Source organism: Geotrypetes seraphini, chromosome 1, assembly GCF_902459505.1.
Source record: "Geotrypetes seraphini chromosome 1, aGeoSer1.1, whole genome shotgun sequence".
Lineage (NCBI taxonomy): Eukaryota > Metazoa > Chordata > Amphibia > Gymnophiona > Dermophiidae > Geotrypetes > Geotrypetes seraphini.
The window spans coordinates 217,158,391-217,180,961 of record NC_047084.1 but is presented as its reverse complement, the minus strand read 5'-3'; the positions used below and the strand labels follow the sequence as shown (position 1 = coordinate 217,180,961).

Sequence of the window (22,571 nt, the reverse complement as noted above, 5' to 3'; positions counted from 1 at the left end):
CAAAATAACCCAACTTAGGGGGAAAATTTTCAACATGGGCTACCATTAAGGGTGGAAGTTATCAATGTGGACTACTGTTAAGTTAGGTTATTTTATCACAGGTCAGGTTGTTTAGGCAAAGTGTCTCATTTGATGCAATGAAACCCTAAGGGGTCCTTTTATCAAGCTGCGGTAGGGGGTTTAACGTGCGTTAAACCGCCTGCCGTGCTAGCCACTAACGCCTGCTTTGAGCAGGCGTTAGTTGTTTAGCCGGCCACGGGGGTTAGCGCGTGATGAAATGTTCGACGCGCTAACCCCGCTAGCATGGCTTGATAAAAGGAGCCTTAACCTAAAACAATCTGACCTGTGGTAAAATAACCTGACTTAACAGTAGCCCACATTAACAACTGCCCTCTTTCCCCGTGTAGGGCCTTGCACCAAAATAAACTCAACTTGAGGAAAAATAACTCATCCTAACAGCAGCCCAAATTGATAACCTTCCCCTATGGATAAAATTGGACCCAGTGCTAAAATAGCCTGATATGATAAAATAACCCAATGGTAGCCCAACTTGATGATAGATTCTTCCCTTAGTGTCTTTGCTTTTCACTGTATAATATAATTTAGCTTGAGCATGGAATTGTATTTAACTGTTTGTATTCATTATTATGCCCAAAGTTACCAGAGTATAATTATAGAAAGTGGAATACTTAGTAATGTAAAAAAAACAAAAAAAAAAACCACACCCTACAAAATATATTTTCTTTCCTTTAATTTCTCAGGATTATACACTTACTATGTATTTCCAGCAGTCCTGGAGGGACAAAAGGCTTTCATACTCTGGAATACCTCTCAATCTAACTTTGGACAACAGGGTAGCTGATCAGCTCTGGGTACCAGATACATATTTCCTTAATGATAAAAAATCATTTGTCCATGGGGTAACAGTGAAGAATCGAATGATAAGATTGCATCCAGATGGAACAGTTCTTTATGGCCTGCGGTAAGTGACACCTTGCTTTTTCTTTCTCCTGTTCCTTAAAATTGGATTTTCAATCAAGACTATAAGACTCCCACGAGTTCTAACAAACTTCTATATATAAGATGATATAAATGAAGCATCTGGCTTTGCACGTAATTAGATTCAAAACTTTGTAAGAATCAAATGGGCTCACAGAATAATGGACTCTCTCAACCATGGTTTATACAGCACTTGCACTTTATCTTATTGTCCCAGGCATTCCCCCAACTAATTATGGACGTGCTACTCCTGCTGAAAGCAAAGGTGTTGGCTTTCTGAAGAGTAATCAGCATGGCCACTTCATCTGAGAGGGAAGTCCTCGACATGATTTAAGATTCACTTAGGGCTATGAGACTGACTCAGTCTCACATACATTAATCTTTGCCACCCGGTGGCTATAAAGGTTGTCAGTTTTAAGTCTTGTAAGATAGAAGAGTATAAAAAAGAAAAGATTGTGAGCTCACTAGGGACAAAGCATGTGCATATAATAAATGTAAACTGCTTTGATTGTACCACAGAAAGGTGGTATATTCCCCCTACCCTTACTCTTACGCTTAATGTGTGTGTGTGTGGGGGGGGGGGGTTAGTGATGGTGAATATCTGAATTTTCCAAGTGCCATAGGGAGGAAGGAGGAGTAACATATTAAAGCTAAATGCATCAGAATTACATAGAGTCATGGTCATCCATCCTATGTAGTAGTATTGCCAGCATTAAGGCAACTAAGGTATAATCTAAACTTGCTAAAATCAGTAGGAATACGTGTTGGGAGGCAAGGTGATACTTATGTAATTTAAAACCTTAGGACATGTCCATTAACTTGCAAACTTCTCAACCTCATGTAACCGAAGAGATTTTATTTGTTTCTATTTATTTTGTAAGAAAACATGAGCTTATGAAGTTGTTTGATGCACAAAATTTTTCATTTATGATTCTGAATAAGCTATATGGAAAATTCTATACAGTCTGCCTAAAATCTATATAGGCAAAGTCTATACAGGTGCCTGAATCAGTGCACCTAGCCAATGTAAACACCTAACTTAGGGCTAGATTCACTAAGGACTCTGATTGTGTCCTGACCACTTTGCAATCCAATTTTCCTCCAACGCAATTCACTAACCTCGTGGCCGATCATCCTCCGATCCGATCCGCGCATGAAAATGAGGGTAAATGGCATGCAAAGTAGGCAGGCAGCAATTCACTAAACAAAATCTGAAACACCGACTGGGCTGGCCAATCAACAAAGAAGCGTCCTTTCCGACTGCCCTCTCTGCTGCCCTGCTCAGTAAACTCCTGCTCTCTGCCCTGATTCTCTGCTCTCTGCCGCCCTGCTCACTCCTGCTCTCTGCCCTGACTGGTTTTAGCCTGCAGATTTAAAGCAAGTTAAGACCACGGGCTAGCGAAGTAAAACCTGCCCTGTTTGCCTTTCACTCAGCGGACTTCCCAGAAGATCCCACGCGACATGTGTCAGTGTCTGTACAAACTGGAGTGATGAGGCGCTGCGAGACAGGACAAGGAATCAGTGGGACAGCTGCGAGAGGACTCCCGCGGGCAGGCGAATGGACAGATTTCAAGAGTAAAAAAGTTTTTTTTTTTTAAAAAAAGGTTGCTGCTTTGTAAAAATGCGCAGACCATCTATAGATGGCCTGCACATGCATCGGGATCACTATTCAGCGATCCGTGCAGTTGATTGGAGGCATGCCTCCGATTGGTCTGCTTGCATGAAGGCGCGTTCATAATCGGCCACCCGGCCTCAGATCATCCAAGGATCGAATCGATGGGCTTAGTGAATCTAGCCCTTAATTGATTAATAGGCTTAATAGGTGCTGATAATTGGCACTTATTTATTTAATTTTCTATACTGTTTTCCCAAGGGAGCTCAGAATGGTTTACATTAGAGAGTTGCGCGGGGTCAGAAATCCCACCCATCCCCGCCCGTCCCCACCAGGATCCTCTTCATCCCCACCCATCCCCGCAAGGATCCTCTCCGTCCCCACCCGTCCCCATCAGGATCCTCTCCGTCCCCACCCGTCCCCATCAGGATCCTCTCCGTCCCCACCCGTCCCCATCAGGATCCTTTCCTTCCCCACCCGTCCCCATCAGGATCCTCTCCGTCCCCACCCGTCCCCATCAGGATCCTCTCCGTCCCCACCCATCCCCATCAGGATCCTCTCCGTCCCCACCCGTCCCCATCAGGATCCTCTCCTTCCCCACCCGTCCCCATCAGGATCCTCTCCGTCCCCACCCGTCCCCATCAGGATCCTCTCCGTCCCCACCCATCCCCATCAGGATCCTCTCCTTCCCCACCCGTCCCCATCAGGATCCTCTCCGTCCCCACCCGTCCCCATCAGGATCCTCTCCTTCCCCACCCGTCCCCATCAGGATCCTCTCCGTCCCCACCCGTCCCCATCAGGATCCTCTCCGTCCCCACCCATCCCCATCAGGATCCTCTCCATCCCCACCCGTCCCCATCAGGATCCTCTCCTTCCCCACCCGTCCCCATCAGGATCCTCTCCGTCCCCACCCATCCCCGCAAGGAATTACTTCCATCCCCGCCCCCGTCCCCATAAAAAGCAGCAATTACTTCTGACAGGATCATCAATTCAACAGTTTCTTTTGTGTTTGCGCTGCTGTTTTCCTTGTGGAATCTCTTTAGTGGAACCCTTTTTTTGTTTTCTGTTCAGGAAATTAACTTATTAATCCCCTCTTTTACTAAGGCTGACGTGTCCATTATATTATATGGACAAACCCTACTTCCAGAGCCTTCCATCCCCGTGGGAGTCCCGTGGGCCAGAGGGGGGTCCCCATGGGCCAGAGGGGGGTCCCCATGGGAGTCCCGTGGGTTAGGGGGGATTCCCATAGGACCCCCACGGGACCCGTGGGATTACCGCGATCCCCATTCCCATGCAGACCTCTAGTTTACATGCATTTATTCAGTACTCAAGCATTTTTCCCTGTCTGTCCCGGCGGGCTCAGAATCTATCTAATATACCTGGGGCAATGGAGGGATTAAGTGACTTGCCCAGGGTCACAAGGAGCAGTGTAGGTTTGAACCCACAACCTCAGGGTGCTGAGGCTGTAGCTTTAACCACTGTACCACACTCTTTCTAGCACCTCATAACTGGCTTTAAGTGAACCTAATTCAAACTTAGGCACCTAAATTGAAAATCATGATTCTATAAAAAGTGGGCACCTAGCCCAAAGCATTGGCCATTACAGCACTGGCCTACTTAAAGGTGGGGTGTGCTTAAGGGCGGATCATGGATATGCTTTTGAACTGGGCACCTCTTTGTGAATTACGCTCTGTTAGGCACTTAACTTAGGCAAAGAAAACCCTGGTGATAAAATTTAGGACGCCTAGCAACACCTAAATCCACTTAGGTAGTGTTAAACATGATTCTATATTGTGTGCCTAACTTTTATAGAATTATGCTTAGTTCTATACTAGGTGGCGCCAATTTTTTAGGTAGACTAAATAGAATCGGGTGAAAAGGAAATATTTGGGCCAACATTCGGCTGCTGCAGTGACCACAAAATTATTCAGCAACAGTATCCATGGCTGAACAGCTGGATAGACTAGTGACATCACAGTCATCTGGACAATGGTGATATTAAGCTTACTATCTAGAGCATGGGTGTCCAACCTTTTATTATTATTATTATTATTATTATTATTATTAGGTTCTTATATCCCGCCATACCCAAAGAGTTCTAGGCGGTTTACATTCGTTACATTAGGATCCGGTCTGAGCCCGGATTTACAAAAATTTTATCGGAATTGCAGGTAGCGCGGAAGGAGGCACAGGTTTATCATAGTTGGGTTAGAAGATAAAATGGAGGGAGTGGGAAACCAGGAGAGGGGGGGGAGAGGGAGGTGGGGGTGGGGGGGGTTGGAGTGTATGCGGGGAGTAAGGACTAAGGGTCTTGTTCGCGGAAGAGGTGTGTTTTGAGAAGTTTTCTGAAGTCTAGGTAGGTTGGGGCCTCTAGCATCATTTGGGCTAGCCAAGGGTTCAGCCTGGCCGCCTGGAAGGCGAAGGTTTTGTCGATGAATCTTTTGAGCTGGCATGATTTTATGGAGGGGAAGGTAAACAACTGGATTCTGCGGGATTTCTTGTTGGTGCAATACATATTGAAATGTGGGGAGAGGTATTTTGGTGAGAGACCAAATACTGTCTTGTAACAGATGCAGGCGAACTTGAAGAGGACTCGGGATTCGAAGGGTAGCCAGTGCAGTTGGTGGTAGAAGGGGGTGATGTGTTCCCATTTGTTCAGGCCGAAAATGAGGCGGACAGCTGTGTTTTGAATCAGTTTTAGTCTTCTGGTGATTTTCTTTGTGGAGCTTAGGTAAATGATATTGCAATAGTCCAGTATGCTGAGGATAGAGGATTGAACTAATAGTCGAAATGCAGTGTCATCGAAGTATTTCTTTATGGTACGGAGTTTCCAGAGTGCTGAAAGGCCTTTCTTGACAATGAGGTCGGTGTGATTTTCTAGGGATAGATGTTTGTCAAGCGTGACTCCTAGTATTTTTAATGTTTGTTCGAGTGGCTTCCCTGGGCCGCGTTGGCTGAAAAAAATGTTTCTGGGGCCACACAAACGTGAAAATGCTGTAGCAAGACAGAGGAGGGAGCCGGCAAAACGGTAAACACCTGGGGGCAGCAGAGGAAAACACTGCATCGCCCTCGACCGGGGCCACACAAAATACTTCACGTGGCCGCATGCGGCCTCGGGCCGCAGGTTGGACACCCGTGATCTAGAGGGTTAAGCAGTTAATGGGGCCTTTTTACTGTACTGCGCTAAGCCTTAATGTGAGCTTATTGCATAAGAAAAGGCTTACCACAAAACTCCTTAAAACATTTTGCAGTAGTTTGCCAGTTTTTACAAAATATTTTTGACAGGGAGAATATCATGGGAAGAGAATGGGCTTTGAAGCATTATCTCTCTACCGAGTTCTCATTAGCACGTAAACTGGATAAGGCAGACTTGACATGAAAGGAGGTGGTAAGTGCTCTTGCATTAATATTTTTGCAGGTCTCAGATGCTAATGGAAAATTTAGAGCAAGACCTGCAAATGGGAAAAGCCCATTTTATGACTACATTAAAAGTGAGCTTAGTGCACTAAACCCATTTCTTTACACATTTTGGTAAAAGGACCCCAAAGTTAGGATAGCCTTTATGCTGAATATCACCTTTAACTGGATAATTTTGGGCTCCACTGTCACTCTGTCTTTTACCACCCTGGTGCTATCAGGATAAACCATGGGGGCGATCTGTAATGATTTTCCACAGCACTATGTTGTTAGCAAGTGTGCATATTTGATAAGTCTGTTTTTATGCTCTATTCTTTGAACTGTGAGCTGCTTCCATCATCCTATTTTTAGAAATAAACAAGAGATCAATATCCTCTTATAGAATAATAATAATTATTATTACTACTTGCTATTGTCATAGCCCACCCATAACCTAGGTGGGGTGCAAGTAAATAAACACAGTTGGGCCCGGATCCTATAAACAGCACATATAGTTAGGCCCTAGATCGGCATGCCTAGCCGATCTAGGCGCCTGACTTAATTTTTTAATTAGCTTAATTGACACTGTTAATAAGCAATAATGAGCTCATAATTAGCAAAAAATCTAATTAATTGGGTGGTAGGCACCTAACTTGGTAGGTGCCTATGGCTTTCAGGTAGGCGCCTAGTCCAAGGTGCCTTACTAGAAAATTGGCCTGGTTAAGGGCGGATCTTGGGTGTGTTTTTTTGTTTAGGCACCTAAACTAGGGTTACCAGACATCCGGATTTCCCCGGACATGTCCTCGTTTTGAGGACGTCTGGGGAACCGGATGGCTTTTCAAAACCCAGCACTTTATCCAGGTTTTGAAAAGCTTTCCTCCACATCACATCGGGCAGGAGGTCATCCGCACATGATGTATGAGAGATGTATGAGGCTTGTTAGTGATAAGCAAACTAAGATTCACCATAAGAGAATGGGTGATATGAGGTTTTCAGTGGTAGGAATACAACTTTTGAACTCTCTCCCTGGAGTCCTGCGATTATGTAAAAATCGAGTTTGTTTCGGGAAACAATTGAAAACTTAGTTTGTTGATGCATTCATTTAGTGTGTTTAGTTTGACACAATTCAAGTGAGTTGTGAGACCCTCCAAGATCTATATGATATGGATTGACTATAAGCTATTATACTTTGACATCATATGACCCCTTTGTGTTGATGTACAAATCTTGTAAGAACTAGTAAGAATGACATCTAGATAATTCTACCATGTTAAAACTATTTGTATACTGTGTATGTTGGTTGTTATTCATTATGTATGTTTATTTTGTATACCACTTTGATTTAAAGCGGTTTATATATTTTTTAAATAAACAAAATATTCAGGCCAAGAAAACTCTGGCACAAATAGGGGGCACCTAAGATTTTGGTGCCTACCAGTGCCTAAGTCCAATGTAGGCACTGCTAGGTATGATTTGATGAACGGCAAACAAAAAGAGAAACTGCAGACAGCTGTACAAGATGCAGGCTATGCTTATTTAGACAGTCTTTTGTTGCGCATAATATAACTTCCTTTTTGCAAATCAAGGATCAACACATCTTCTTCAGGGGTCCCTAAGCTTTGATGATCATCGTAAAGCCGCAACAAATAAGCAAGAGCCTGTATGTTGAAGTGCCAAGGTGACTGTCCTCAAAAAGTGCACTTCAGCATATAGGCCTTCCTCCAGCAGGTGTTTACATTCTTCAGGCCAGCTCCTTCCTCCTTCCAGCCACAGTTGTTTCTCTGCATAAAGCCGCGGGTGGTGGCTCCTACGTGCATCCTGTGGCTGAGCCGGAAGCCTTCCCTTTGACATCGGAGGAGCTCAGCCACGGGATGCACCCATGGCTTTGTGCAGAGAAATGACTGTGGCTGGAAGGAAGAGGGAGCCGGCCAGAAGAAGGTAAACACCCACTGGAGGGACACACGTACTTGGGGCACAAAATGGAGGGAAGGATGGAGAGGGGCACCTTGGGACTCAGGAGGGAGGACAAACTTCGGACAAAGGATGGAAGGAAGGAGGGAGGGGGCATGAACTTGGGAAGGAATAGAGAATTATTGGGCATGGTGGTGATAGAGGAGTGAGGTAGAGATGCATGGGTAAGAGAGAGATGAGAGGGAATAATGTTGGATGTGGTGGTGGAGAGAGAACAGTGGGATGGATGGAAAGAGGTGCCTCAAAGAGGCGGAGAAGGTGGGAAGAATAATAGGATCCGAGTTACATACAAATTCAACTTAAGAATTGTTTAAAAAACAGAAACCGTTCTTAACCCGGGGACTACCTGTACACTACTCATATATCTTTAATAAGAAAAGTGTCTGCTGCCATCAACATGTATGTCCTTCAGGATGTATCTATCATGGATGTTGCCAATGTATGGATTTGGCTGAAATCAGGTAGGAAAAGCTGTTGCTAAGATTTCTGAAGACTTTTGATTTTTATGTATAACTACTCTGTGTATCCTAGGTATGCCTGGCTTTATCTTTCTGTAACATGCATTGAGTTAATTTTTGGTATATGCAAAATATAATAATTTTATTTATATTGATATCATTGCTCTTATCAAACTTCACCCAAATATGTTCATGCAAGTTACCCTAAGACATGATGCTGAATTACGTCAACCAGGAGGAAGGCAGTGGAATTTCTAGTTCCTCCCTTTGTCCCCTCCATCACCTTTACTTCAAATCACCAATTCTTTTCAGAAGTTAAACTCATAACTTGTAGATTAGATACTTGCCCCCTGAGGTAGTGAATACAAGTAAATGAAATGATACAGATGTGTTTAATGAGATATCATATAGCAGGGGTAGGCAATTCTGGTTCTCGAGAGCCAGAGAGCCAGGTTTTCAGGATATGAATATGTATGAGATGGATATGCATAAATTGCCTCCTTGAGATGCAAATCTATCTCATACATATTCATTCTCTATCTAATGTACCTGGGGCAATGGGGCATTAACATTGAAATATAGAAACATGATGGCAGATAAAGGCCAGATGGCTCATCCAGTCTGCCCATCCACAGTAACCATTATCTTTTCCTCTCTCTAGAGATCCCAGGCTTTCTTGAAATCAGACACAGTCTCTGTCTCCACCACCTCTACTGGGAGACTGTTCCACGCATCTACCACCCTTTCTGTAAAAAAATGTTTCCATAGATTACTCCTGAGCCTATCACCTCTTAACTTCATCCTATGCCCTCTCATTCCAGAGCTTCCTTTCAAATGAAAGAGACTCGACTCATGCTCATTTACGCCATGTAGGTATTAAATGTCTCTATCATATCTCCCCTCTCCCGCCTTTCCTCTAAAGTAAACATATTGAGATCTTTAAGTCTGTCCCCATACATCATATAATGACGGTGACTTGCCCAGGGTTCCAAGGAGCAGCATGGGATTTGAACCAACAACCTCAGGGTGCTGAGGCTGTAACTTTTTTTTTATTATTCATTTTTAAAACTTTCAATAAGTGCAACATAAAATACAATCACTTTATACTTTAACATCACTTAATATTCCATCAAAGTCTAATTCACATCAAATATCCCTCCCCACTTATACCCTACAATTATTCTTAAGCATAAGAAAACATAAAATATCCCCACCTTCCCTGTCCACCATGGACGTGTATGAACAAAGGGAAAAAATAATACTTATTTTGTTAATGGCTCCCAAACATCCCTAAATTTCTTAAAATGCCCCTGCTGTATGGCTATTGCCCGCTTTTTAATGAGGACAAAGATTTGATTTTGAGATTATGTCTAAAATAACAAGATGTCCTTCAATGAATTTAGGATTCATCTTTTTCCAGATATTGCAAGAATAACTTTAAAAAAATCATCAGTTTCCATTGTTACTTCAGTCTAAGGCTTGCAGATTGATTCTATTGTATTCTAGATTGCAGCTGACCCTTTTTCTTAGTGATAAATCTTCTGCTGTTGTTTCTGCTTCCACTACAGTCCCTGAGGTGACTCCGGGATAGGTATGATAAAAGCTCTCTAGTATTATTCTAACCTTGAGACAGTGTTTTCATTGTCTTTTTACTTGAATTATTTCCTTTTCTAATAATATCCTCCGTATTTAATTGATTACTACTGCCCCAGTATTGTGGACTGTAGAATCACTGAGTAACTGGATATTTCTATGGTGATTTCATGCTTTGTTATTGTGATATACCCTATTGTGATGAAAAATTGTCTTTGTTTTGCAGTACTTTGCCTGTTAGCTTGTGCTAACTCACACATTACTCATTTATTATAATATTTTTTTTGGGATGAGGCATGCCAAGGAAAGAGAGTGGGTATTCCTATGTTAACCAACTAGCATGAGCTAACTGAATAATACAGGGTTAACAAATTATCCCTTTTCAAAAAATATTGAAAAAGTTTTTAAACTTAAAAAAATGTGAATGGACCAAAAGAATGCCCAAAAATTGGTTAATAAATCCAAAAAGAACCAAACTTTTTTTTCCATGTACATCCCTAATGACACAAATCTCAACCACATTAAACAATTAGGCCCATATTCTCTAAACGGTACCTTAACTTAGGCATCAGTAGGCGCCCTATCGGCGCCTAAGTTAAGGCCAAAATACTGTTTAAAAGAAGACTTAAAAGAAACTTCAAGGTGCCTGGCAGTACCGAAATTGTACCTCTGGAGGTGCTTTATGGCACCTTATGCTAACATAGGCATGGCTAATGCCAGAAGTAACATTAGATACCACAAAGCGACCACTTAGGTGCGATTCATATTAATGGTAGGTGCCAGAAATTTAGGCCTTGAAAACCCTGTCTTAAATTTCTGGCACCTACCTAACCCAGAGGCGCAATTCTCTAAACAGTGCCATCGCGTGACTGACATGTGATGAGCGGCCACCAACATTGGTACGACGAGTGAGGTGATTAACTTTGCGGACGATATGAAGTTATTCAGAGTAGTGAAGACACAGGGGTATTGCGAAGATCTGCAACGTGACATAATCAGGCTCGAGGAATGGGCATCAACATGGCAGATGAGGTTCAACGTGGATAAGTGTAAAGTGATGCATGTAGGTAACAAAAATCTGATGTACGAATAGAGGATGTCTGGGGTGTTACTTGGAGAGACTTGGGAGTTATGATCGACAAGTCGATGAAGCCGTCCAAGCAATGCGCAGCGGTGGCAAAAAGGGCGAACAGAATGCTAGAAATGATAAAGAAGGGGATCACGAACAGATCAGAGAAGGTTATCATGCCACTATACTGGGCCATGGTGCACCCTCACCTGGAGTACTGTGTCCAGCACTGGTCACTGTACATGAAGAAGGACACTGTACTACTCAAAATGGTCCAGAGAAGAGCGACTAAGATGGTTAAGGGGCTGGAGGAATTGCCGTACAGTGAACGATTAGAGATACTGGGCCTTTTCTCCCTTGAACAGAGGAGATTGAGAGGGGACATGATCGAGACATTCAAGGTATTGAAGGGAATAGTCTTAGTAGTTAAGGACAGGTTGTTCACCCTCTCCAAGGTAGGGAGAACGAGTGGGCACTCTCTAAAATGGAAAGGGGATATATTCCATACGAACGTAAGGAAGTTCTTCTTCACTCAGAAAGTGGTTGAAAACTGGAACGCTCTTCCGGAGTCTGTCGTAGGGGAAAACACGCTCCAGAGATTCAAGACAAAGATAGACAAGTTCCTGCTGCACCAGAACGTACATAGGTAGGACTAGTCTCAGTTAGGGTGCTGGTCTTTGACCAAAGGGCTGCCGCGTGAGCGGACTGCTGGGCATGATGGACCACTGCTCTAACCCAACAGCGGCAATTTTATGTTGTTATGTTCTTAATAGCACCGTTTAGAGAATCTGGGCCTTACAGGCTAATCTGTTTGATCAATTAAGCAAAACATACATTTAGACTAATAGACTGAACCCAGTGAATAAAGGACGTAGAAAATGTGGGAACTGTACAGTTTGCTCTGTTATGATGGCAGATGACATTTAATGTGAGCAAGTGCAAAGTAATGCATGTGGGAAAGAGTTAGGCATCCAAACTATAGCTACGTGATGATGGGTTCTATATTAGGAGTCACTGCCCAGGAAAGGGAATCTAGGTGTCATTGCTGAGGATACATTGAAACCCTCAGCTCAATGTGCAGTGGCAGATAAGAAAACAAATAGAATGTTAGGAATTATCAGGAAAACAAAGATGAAAATATTATAATGCCTTTGTATTGCTGTAAGGTACAGCCGCAACTTGAATATTGTGTGCAGTTCTGGTCACTGTATCTCAAAAGATATAGTGAGATTAGAAAAGATACAGAGAAGGGCAATGAAAATGATAAAAGCTTTGGGACGACTTCCCTATGAGGAAAGGCTAAATCAGCTAGGGTTCTTCAGCCTGGAGAAGAGACGGCTCTGGAGTGATAAGATAGAGGTCTATAAAATACTGAGTGGAGTGAAAAGGGTAGGTGTGAATCTCTTTCCAAAAATACTCTCTTTCCAAAAATACTAGGACTAGGGGGCATGCGATGAAGCTACTAAGTAGTAGATTTAAAACAAACCAGAAAAAAATATTTCTTCACACAATGTATAATTAAATTCTGGAATTTGTTGCCGGTAAATGTGGTGAAATCAGTTAGCATAGTGGTGTTTAAAAAAAGGCTTTGATATATTCCTAAAAGAGAAGTCCTTAGGCCATTGTTGAGATGGCTAGGGAAAATCCATTGCTTATTTCTAGGATAAGCAGCATAAAAATGGTTTTACTACTTGGGATCTAGCTAGTATGGTGGAGCCAGATCTCACTAGTAGGAGAAGGCCTGACTTCTTCCTCTAGCTCACGATCCAGCGCTCCTAAGAGTGCCAATGAGGTTATACAAGTGTTATCAGATCACAATCTCTGAGCCTCCTAGCTGTTCCAATCAAAATCAAAACATTTATTTTTTTTTACTTTATAACACTTATAGTTGAGGTACTCAAAAGAAGTATAATACTCTACTTTTTGTATCACTGTTTTAATCACTCAGTTCATAGCTGGACCTCCTTGTCAAAAGTTCACCGTTATATTCCACATCAGGTCAAAAGTACCTGTAAGCTGTGCATGGTCCAGCTGCTACCTTGATTCAGTTTATGTAGCCACCATGGTAGGGATCCTTGGCCCAACTGTATTTGCCAGCTGGCAGTTCTAAGCAGCCACCTTCCTTGAGTTCCTCCTTCAGCAACTCTGCAGGAACTATGCAGCATTGAGTAAACACTTCTCAGGAAGAATAACTTGCCATGAACACTTGAATCACTTTCATATTACTGACCTATTCCTTACCCCAGGGCCAGTATGTATGGGAACCATACCACCCATTTCTTGATCTGATGATCCTGATCCCACCCAAGTTTCCCACTATAGTGTCTTAGATACTTGAAAGCTTTGGACTTTTAAGAGGATTAAAATTTTCTTTTAACCCCTAAACCAGGCTCCTGACTACAGCAGTGCTAGCCATCTCATTCATACACTAAAAGCGTTGCACCCTTTTCTTCCAACTTTTATACCAAGTTCAACTCAGATTCCTTAATCTTCAGGATCACCTTGTTTAAAACACAGTCTACTTTTGAGTCGGGAGTAGGGTCACATCATATTTATGGGTCACATTGTAATTCCGGGTCTAGAGGGAGTACACACTGTAGTTCTGGGTATATGGGGAGTACACATTGTGGTTCTGAGCCTCAGGAAAGCACAAATAACACAAACAATGCTAAAGGTGTTCAAATAGCTCAAACAGGAATATCCCCACTGAGACATAACAAAAATATAACATGGAGGGCTATGTACATCAACGCACACAGTTTAGGAAACAAGATCCTGGAATTGGAAACAGAAATAAGGAATGCCGACCTGGATGTGGTGGCGATATCCGAAACCTGGCTCACAGACTCCCACGGGTGGGACATGGTCATACCGGGTTACAACTTGCTTCGCCGGGACAGAGAGGGTAGGAAGGGAGGGGGTGTAGCATTATATACTAAAGATGACATTAAGGTCACGAGAATCTCAGATGTCCAGTATACTGGACCCTTTGGGTTAATTTGGCCAGAGGGAAGGACAAATGCTTGTATCTTGGCGTAATTTACAGACCCCCAAGACAACAGGATGACCTGGATATGGAAATAATCGAAGATATAGAAAATATCACCTTGCGTGGGGACACAGTATTGCTAGGTGACTTCAACATGCCTGATGTGGATTGGGTTACACTTACCTCTGCTTCCGGCAGCAGCAGGAGGCTATTAAACTCTATGAAAGGAGCAAGCCTCAGGCAACTGGTGTTGGAACCGACAAGGGATCAGGCAATACTGGACCTGATACTTACCAATGGAGAAAGTGTCACAGAGGTCTCGGTGGGCGACACATTGGCCTCCAGTGACCACAACATGGTATGGTTCAATATCAGGAAAGGTTTCACTAAATCTACTACACTAACCAAAGTCCTCAAATTCAAGGACACAAATTTCAAAGAAATGGGAGACTTCGTTCACCAGGCGCTACAAAGTCAAGAAGAAACCGATAACGTGGAAGACATGTGGTCGACTTTGAAAGCAACCATACAAGAAGCAACAAACCGCTATGTAAAATCAGTAAGTAAACGGCGAAGGAACAATAAGCCACAGTGGTTTACTGCGGAGATCTCAGACCTGATCAAGGAGAAGAAAAAAGCATTCATCTCTTACAAACAATCAGGGAAGCAGGACTCTAGAGCAGACTACCTGGCCAAATCAAAAGCCGTCAAAACAGCAGTCAGGGAGGCTAAATTCCTCATGGAGGAGTCTCTAGCAAAGAACATCCAGAAGGGAGATAAATCCTTCTTCAGGTATATCAGTGATAGAAGAAAAAACTCAGGCGGGATTGTACGTCTTAGGAAACCAGACGGAGACTATGTGGAAAAGGATTCGGAAAAAGCCCAACTATTAAATGAATACTTCTGCTCAGTCTTCACCCGAGAAGCGCCATGGCTCGGCCCTCAGCTACAGACAAGGGTTGGCTCAGTTGACCCGTTTAGTAACTTTGAGTTTACGCCCAGCAGTGTCTACGGTGAGCTGTCAAAGCTCAAGGTTAACAAAGCAATGGGGCCGGACAACCTGCACCCAAGGGTGCTTAGGGAGCTGAGTGATGTCTTGGCGGAGCCACTGTCCGCGCTCTTCAACCTCTCCCTTAGTACAGGCAGCGTCCCGTTGGACTGGAGGACGGCTAACGTCATTCCACTCCACAAGAAAGGCTCAAAGATGGAGACAGCAAACTACAGACCAGTGAGTCTAACATCGATAGTGAGCAAACTAATGGAAACTCTAATCAAACACCAATTAGATAAGATCCTGGATGAGGAGAATCTACGGGATCCCCGACAACATGGATTTACTAAGGGGAGATCCTGCCAATCCAACCTGATCAGCTTCTTTGACTGGGTAACGGGGAAGCTGGATATAGGGGAGTCCCTGGACATCGTGTACCTGGACTTTAGCAAAGCATTCGATAGCGTACCACACTGCAGGTTACTGAGCAAGATGAGTTCTATAGGATTAGGTAACACATTGACGAAATGGGTTGGGATCTGGCTTGGAGGTAGGCTCCAAAGGGTGGTGGTGAACGGCACCCCCTCCGAAATGACGGAGGTGATTAGTGGAGTACCACAGGGCTCAGTCTTGGGCCCAATCCTATTCAACATCTTTATAAGAGACTTGGCAGAAGGGCTTCGAGGTAAAATAACATTATTCGCCGATGACGCCAAACTGAGTAATGTAGTGGGCAAATGCACAACAGACGAAGATTCAGTGCCCGACAACATGATGCACGACCTACTCCTACTGGAGCGATGGTCTAGGACATGGCAACTCAACTTCAATGCCAAAAAATGCAAAGTTATGCACCTGGGCAGCCAGAATCCATGCAAGTCTTATACCCTTAATGGCGAGATCCTAGCAAAAACGGTAGCAGAACGTGACTTGGGGGTAATCGTCAGTGAGGACATGAAGTCTGCCAATCAAGTGGAGCAGGCTTCGTCCAAGGCAAGACAAATCATGGGCTGCATACGAAGGGGTTTCGTCAGTCGTAAGGCGGAAGTCATTATGCCATTGTATAGATCCATGGTGAGGCCCCACCTGGAATACTGTGTGCAATTCTGGAGGCCGCATTATCGCAAGGATGTGCTGAGACTGGAGTCAGTGCAAAGAATGGCCACCCGAATGGTCTCGGGACTCAAGGATCTACCATACGAAAAACGGCTTGACAAATTACAGCTATACTCGCTCGAGGAGCGCAGAGAGAGGGGGGACATGATCGAGACGTTCAAGTATCTTATGGGCCGCATCGAGGCGGAGGAAGATATCTTCTTTTTCAAGGGTCCCACGACAACAAGAGGGCATCCGTTGAAAATCAGGGGCGGGAAACTACGAGGTGACACCAGGAAATTCTTTTTCACTGAAAGAGTGGTTGATCGCTGGAATAGTCTTCCACTACAGGTGATTGAGGCCAGCAGCGTGCCTGATTTTAAGGCCAAATGGGATCGGCACATGGGATCTCTTCACAGGGCAAAGGTAGGGGAGGGACATTAAGGTGGGCAGACTAGATGGGCCGTGGGCCCTTATCTGCCGTCTATTTCTATGTTTCTATGTTTCTATCTAAATAGCTCAATCTTACATGCATTCATCTGACACACTCTGCTCTGGTTCTGAACACCATTCCATATCATATCTAGGGCCATTTAAATCTGGCAAACCCTCTTCTTCCTCCATGTAGTTTTCCTCCTCAGATAACTGATCCCCACCTCCTACCTGTGAGTACAAATGTTTTTCTAGAACAGTTTCTTGAAACTGCTCAACTATACACTCTTATCCCCAGGAAAGTTTCTGCCTGGGAGCCTTGTACCTGACTTTCCTGATCCTTTCAAGCAGAACTTCAGTACGTGGAAGGGGTAGATGTCAATTTTCTCTCACCACCTTCCTGTGTGGCTGGGAGGTTCCTTTGCCTCTGAATTCTGGGATTCTCGGACTCATTAGAGTTATTAGCTATAGAAGATTTATTCACGTAAGGCTCCTGCACTACTCTGTTTCCCTTGGCAACTGGCTATTATGCCTGGACAACATCAGCTGTGCTTGTTCTACCCCTTTCTTTAACCCTACTCTTGTCAGGAAGTCCTGCTTGAGGATGAAAGCAGGCTTTTCCCGGGCACTTATAAAAGGAATGATAAGATGACAAAGCAGTTTATTGGGCTGTTTCTGCCTTATCCCTCTATCATCTGCACTTCTAGTGCGTTCTTAACTTTCTGGATAGGTTTTAAAGCTATGTTTCTTTCCCTAAACCAGTGCTAGGCTGGCTGAACGGTTTTTAGACATGATAGGGGCTTCCCTGTCACACTAGGTACTTGGAACCTCAGTTGACCACTGTTGGAAACAGGATACTGAACTTGATGGACCTTTGGTCTGACCCAGTATGGAAATTTTATGTTCTTATGATGGAAGAAACAACCTTTTATTCAAGTAAAATCAGAAAACTGTTATGAGCTGAAAGGTGAAAACTTCATGTGAGTCTAAAGGAATGGTATATTTAATTGAATGCCCATGTCAACTATGCTATATAGGGCAGATTTCAATAGCCCTGAAGAATCACATAATAGAATATCATTCTTGATTGCACCTTTGGTGATACATTTTTGTCAGTATTTACATTCATTTGAATACCTCCTATGTATTTTTTGGAGCAGCTGCACTCCTCTAAATGCTAGGGCAATCTGAAGAAATTTGTGAGACAATGGGAGCAGAAATTGATGTTTTTATTGCCATCTGTGAAACCTAATGGTTCAAATATCAAATGGTCAGCTTTTTCTAAATTCCTTGGACTTTGATGATGTTAGCTGTGTGCTTTATGTCCCATTGGTAGAGCAATATTGTTAGTGATAGTTGGAAAAAATTATTCCAGTTAGAGCAACATTGGATTCACCATTTAAGAAGTTTACATCCACCTACTGCCAACCCTTATAGACTCTATAATTCTATCAATGGCAAAGCAACATAGTTGATCAAAAGTATGTCCTTGTAACAGACAACATTGAATCCACTATTTGAACAGATTACATTCACAGGGTTTAAACATTGCCATTAATATATATATATACTAGCTGATGCCCCAGCATTGCACGGGTATTTAATTATAGCAATAACACTGTAAATGGATTCAAATAAAGATACTTTATAGTGGTGAATGAAAATATTTTTTTACAGCTTTATAAAAAGTACAATAATCAAATTATAATGTGAAATATTTGACAAAATGAATACAATACAACTAACACAAAACTTGATTATAAACAACATTTTTAGTTTCACCTTCAGGAGCAAGAACATATACATTCTTGGGTGAACCCACCCTTCCCACGGTGTGCAGGTGGGCCGCGAGACCCCCAGAACATATCACCCCAGGTATTGAGGGATCTGCATACCAAGTTTCGTTCAAATCGGTCCCACAGCTTTTTACATTTTTTCCATTGACTTGAATGGGTGAAATCTGATTTTCTGTTTGTAGCTCCGCCCACATGTGCAGGTGGGTCGCGAGACCCCCAGAACATATCACCCCCGGTAGTGAGGGATCTGCATACCAATTTTTGTTCAAATCAGTCCCACAGCTTTTTACATTTTTTCCATTGACTTGAATGGGTGAAATCTGATTTTCTGTTTGTAGCTCCGCCCACGTGTGCAGGTGGGCCACGAGACCCCAGAACATATCACCCCAGGTAGTGAGGGATCTGCATAACAAGTTTCATTCAAATCGGTCCCACAGCTTTTTACATTTTTTCCATTGACTTGAATGGGTGAAATCTGATTTTCTGTTTGTAGCTCCGCCCATGTGTGCAGGTGGGCCATGAGACCCCCAGAACAAATCACCCCCGGTAGTGAGGGATCTGCATACCAATTTACGTTCAAAGCGGTCCCACAGCTTTTTACATTTTTTCCATTGACTTGAATGGGTGAAATCTGATTTTCTGTTTGTAGCTCTGCCCACATGTGCAGGTGGGTCACGAGACCCCCAGAACATATCACCCCCGGTAGTGAGGGATCTGCATACCAATTTTCGTTCAAATCGGTCCCACAGCTTTTTACATTTTTTCCATTGACTTGAATGGGTGAAATCTGATTTTCTGTTTGTAGCTCCGCCCACGTGTGCAGGTGGGCCGCGAGACCCCCAGAACATATCACCCCAGGTAGTGAGGGATCTGCATACCAAGTTTCGTTCAAATCGGTCCCACAGCTTTTTACATTTTTTCCATTGACTTGAATGGGTAAAATCTGATTTTCTGTTTGTAGCTCCGCTCACGTGTGCAGGTGGACCGCGAGACCCCCAGAACATATCACCCCAGGTAATGAGGGATCTGCATACCAAGTTTAGTTCAAATCGGTCAAGCCATTTTTGAATTACTGTGAGAATGGCAGCTTTTTACATTTTTTCCATTGACATGAATGGGTGAAATGTGATTTTCTGTTTGTAGCTCCGCCCACGTGTGCAGGTGGGCCGCGAGACCCCCAGAACATATCACCCCAGGTATTGAGGATCTGCATACCAAGTTTAGTTCAAATCGGTCAAGCCGTATTTGAATTAATGTGATAATGGCATCTTTTTACATTTTTTCCATTGACATGAATGGGTGAAAGGTGATTTTCTGTTTGTAGCTCCGCCCATGTGTGCAGGTGGGCCGCGAGACCCCCAGAACATATCACCCCAGATAGTGAGGGATCTGCATACCAAGTTTCGTTCAAATCGGTCAAGCCGTTTTTGAATTACTGTGAGAATGGCAGCTTTTTACATTTTTTCCATTGACATGAATGGGTGAAATCTGATTTTCTGTTTGTAGCTCCACCCACGTGTGCAGGTGGGCCGCGAGACCCCCAGAAAATATCATCCCAGGTAGTGAGGGATCTGCATACCAAGTTTCGTTCAAATCGGTCAAGCCGTTTTTGTGTGATCGCGGCACATACACACATACATACACACATACCTCCGATTTTATATATATAGATATATAAATATATATATAAGAAGTAAATTAAAAAGTAGTACATAAAAGAAGGATCAGATTTAACAAAAAAAACTTTAGATAATTTTTCTGATTGGTATAGTAACTTTGATCAGTTAGGACCGGATGGTATATAGCCCAGGGTACTAAAAGAACTCAAACATGAAATTGCTGACCTGCTGTTAGTGATCTGTAACCTGTCACTAAAATCGTCTGTAGTACCTGAAGATTGGAGAGTAGCCAATGATATGCCGATTTTTAAAAAGGGCTCCAGGGGACATCCAGGAAATTACAGACCGGTAAGCCTCATTTCAGTGCCAGGCAAAATGGTAGAAACAATTATAAAAAAATAAAATTGTGGAACACGTAGACAAACATGATTTAATGAGACGGAGTCAGCATGGGCTCAGCAGAGGGAGATCTTGGCTCACAAATTTGCTTGACTTCTTTGAAGGTGTGAAAGCTTTTGATAAAGTTCCTCACAAGAAGCTCCTGAGAAAATTAAAGTGTCATGGGACAGGTGCAAAGTTCAGTTGTGGGTTAGGAATTGGTTATCGGATAGAAAATAGAGGGTAGGGTTAAATGGTCATTTTTCTCAATGGAGGAGAGTAAACAGTAGAGTGCCACAGGGACCTGTGCTATTTAACTTATTTATAAATGATCTGGAAATTGGAATGAGTGAGGTGATTAAATTTGCAGATGACACTAAACTGTTCAAAGTTGTTAAAATGCATGCGGATTGTGAAAAATTGCAGGCAGACTTTAGGAAATTGGAAGACCGGGCGCCCAAGTGGCAGATGAAATGTAATGTGGACAAATGCAAAGTGATGCACATTGGGAAGAAAAACCTGAATCACAGTTACCGGATGCTAGGGTCCACCTTGGGATAAGTGCCCAAGAAAAAAATCTGGGTATCATCGTAGACAATACGATGAAATTTTCCGCCCAATGTGCGACGGTGGCCCAAAAAGCAAACAGGATGCTAGGAATTATTTAAAAAGGGATGGTTAACAAGACTAGGAATGTTATAATGTGCCTGTATCGCTCCATGGTGCAACCTCATCTGGATTATTGTGTTCAATTCTGATCTCCTTATCTCAAGAAAGACATAGGGCTCCTTTTACTAAGCTGCGCATAGCACAATGCCGCGTGCTACAATGCCGCGTGCCTAAACACTGACACCTCCATAGAGCTGGCTTTAGTTTTTCCACATAGCGTGGGGGTTAGCGTGTGCTAATCTTCAGCATGCGCTAAAAACGCTACCGCAGCTTAGTAAAAGAAGCCTATAGTGGCGGTAGAAAAGGTTTAAAGAAGAGCGACCAAGATGATAAAGGGGATGGAACGCTTCTCATTATGAAGAAAGACTAAAATGGTTAGGGCTCTTCAGCTTGGAAAAGAGACGGCTAAGGGGAGATATGATTGAAATCTACAAAATCCTGAATGGAGTAGGATGGGTTCAAGTTGATCGATTTTTCACTCCATCAAAAATTACAAATCCTAGGGGATACTCGATGAAGTGACAGGGAAATACTTTTAAAACCAATAGGAGGGATGTTTTTTTTTACTCAGGGAATAGTTAAGCTCTGGAACGCTTTGCCAGAGGCTGTGGTAAGAGCGGATAGCTTAGCTGGTTTTAAGAAAGGTTTGGACAATTTCCAGGAGGAAAAGTCCATAGACTGTTATTGAGAAAGACATGGGGGAAGCCACTGATTGCCCTGGATCGGTAGCATGGAATATTGCTACTCCTTGGATTTTGGCCAGGTGCTCGTGACCTGGATTGGCCACCGTGAGAATGGGCATGATGGATCATTGATCTGACCCAGTAAGACTATTCTTATGTTCTTATGTTCTTTTGTTTCATCTGCGGAAACTGCTCTGTGGACAATAAAGTTACTGCATTGATGAAAACGCGACTACGTTCAGCATTAAGGCATCTATATGAATAACAACAATGCGCCATTTTCTTTGGGGCACTGCACTGTACGGCGGCACAAATGAAACAGGGTTTTCATCTCATACCGCAGTATTTCTAAGCTTTAAATTCACTTTAAATTGAATCATTTAATGATAGAATTTTTTAATTATGTATGCTTGAAAAACTGGCAGTCCTCTATGATCCTTTATACCAGTGAATTTTACTTTGCAGTACTTTATTTTCTGGGCTTAAGAATTGATTGTGAACAAGGATACTGAATCCTCTGCTCCTGAAGAAGCTTTGCTGAGTGAAACTGGAAAGCTCCGTTGAGCTGAGGATTTATCACATTGAGTTGAGGATTTACAGTATTTTGCCCAAAGCTAAGTGGTTCATTGTAGTTCTTCCCTTATTCCTTTTGTACCAGTAAGCCATTGTTTGTCAGTCAGTATTTCTGTTGCTGTATTGTTCATTGCTTTTAATGGTGGTTGTTTTTAAAAAAAAATAACTCTGTAAAACCGCTTTAATATTGATAAGGCGGTATATCAAATTTTTAATAAACCTGAAACCATTCACTATATTTAAAAAAA

At 43.0% G+C, this 22,571-nt stretch overlaps 1 protein-coding gene across 2 annotated transcripts in view; it reads left to right on the top strand.

Annotated features, from left to right (window-relative positions):
• Positions 1–22,571, top strand: part of GABRB1 (gamma-aminobutyric acid type A receptor subunit beta1) — a 448,531-nt gene that overhangs the window by 184,499 nt on the left and 241,461 nt on the right. For both annotated transcript variants that reach the window (XM_033946143.1, XM_033946134.1), the window contains exon 4: positions 762–982. In XM_033946143.1, the coding sequence (XP_033802034.1) occupies positions 762–982 (221 nt within the window). The remainder of the gene's footprint in view (positions 1–761; positions 983–22,571) is intronic.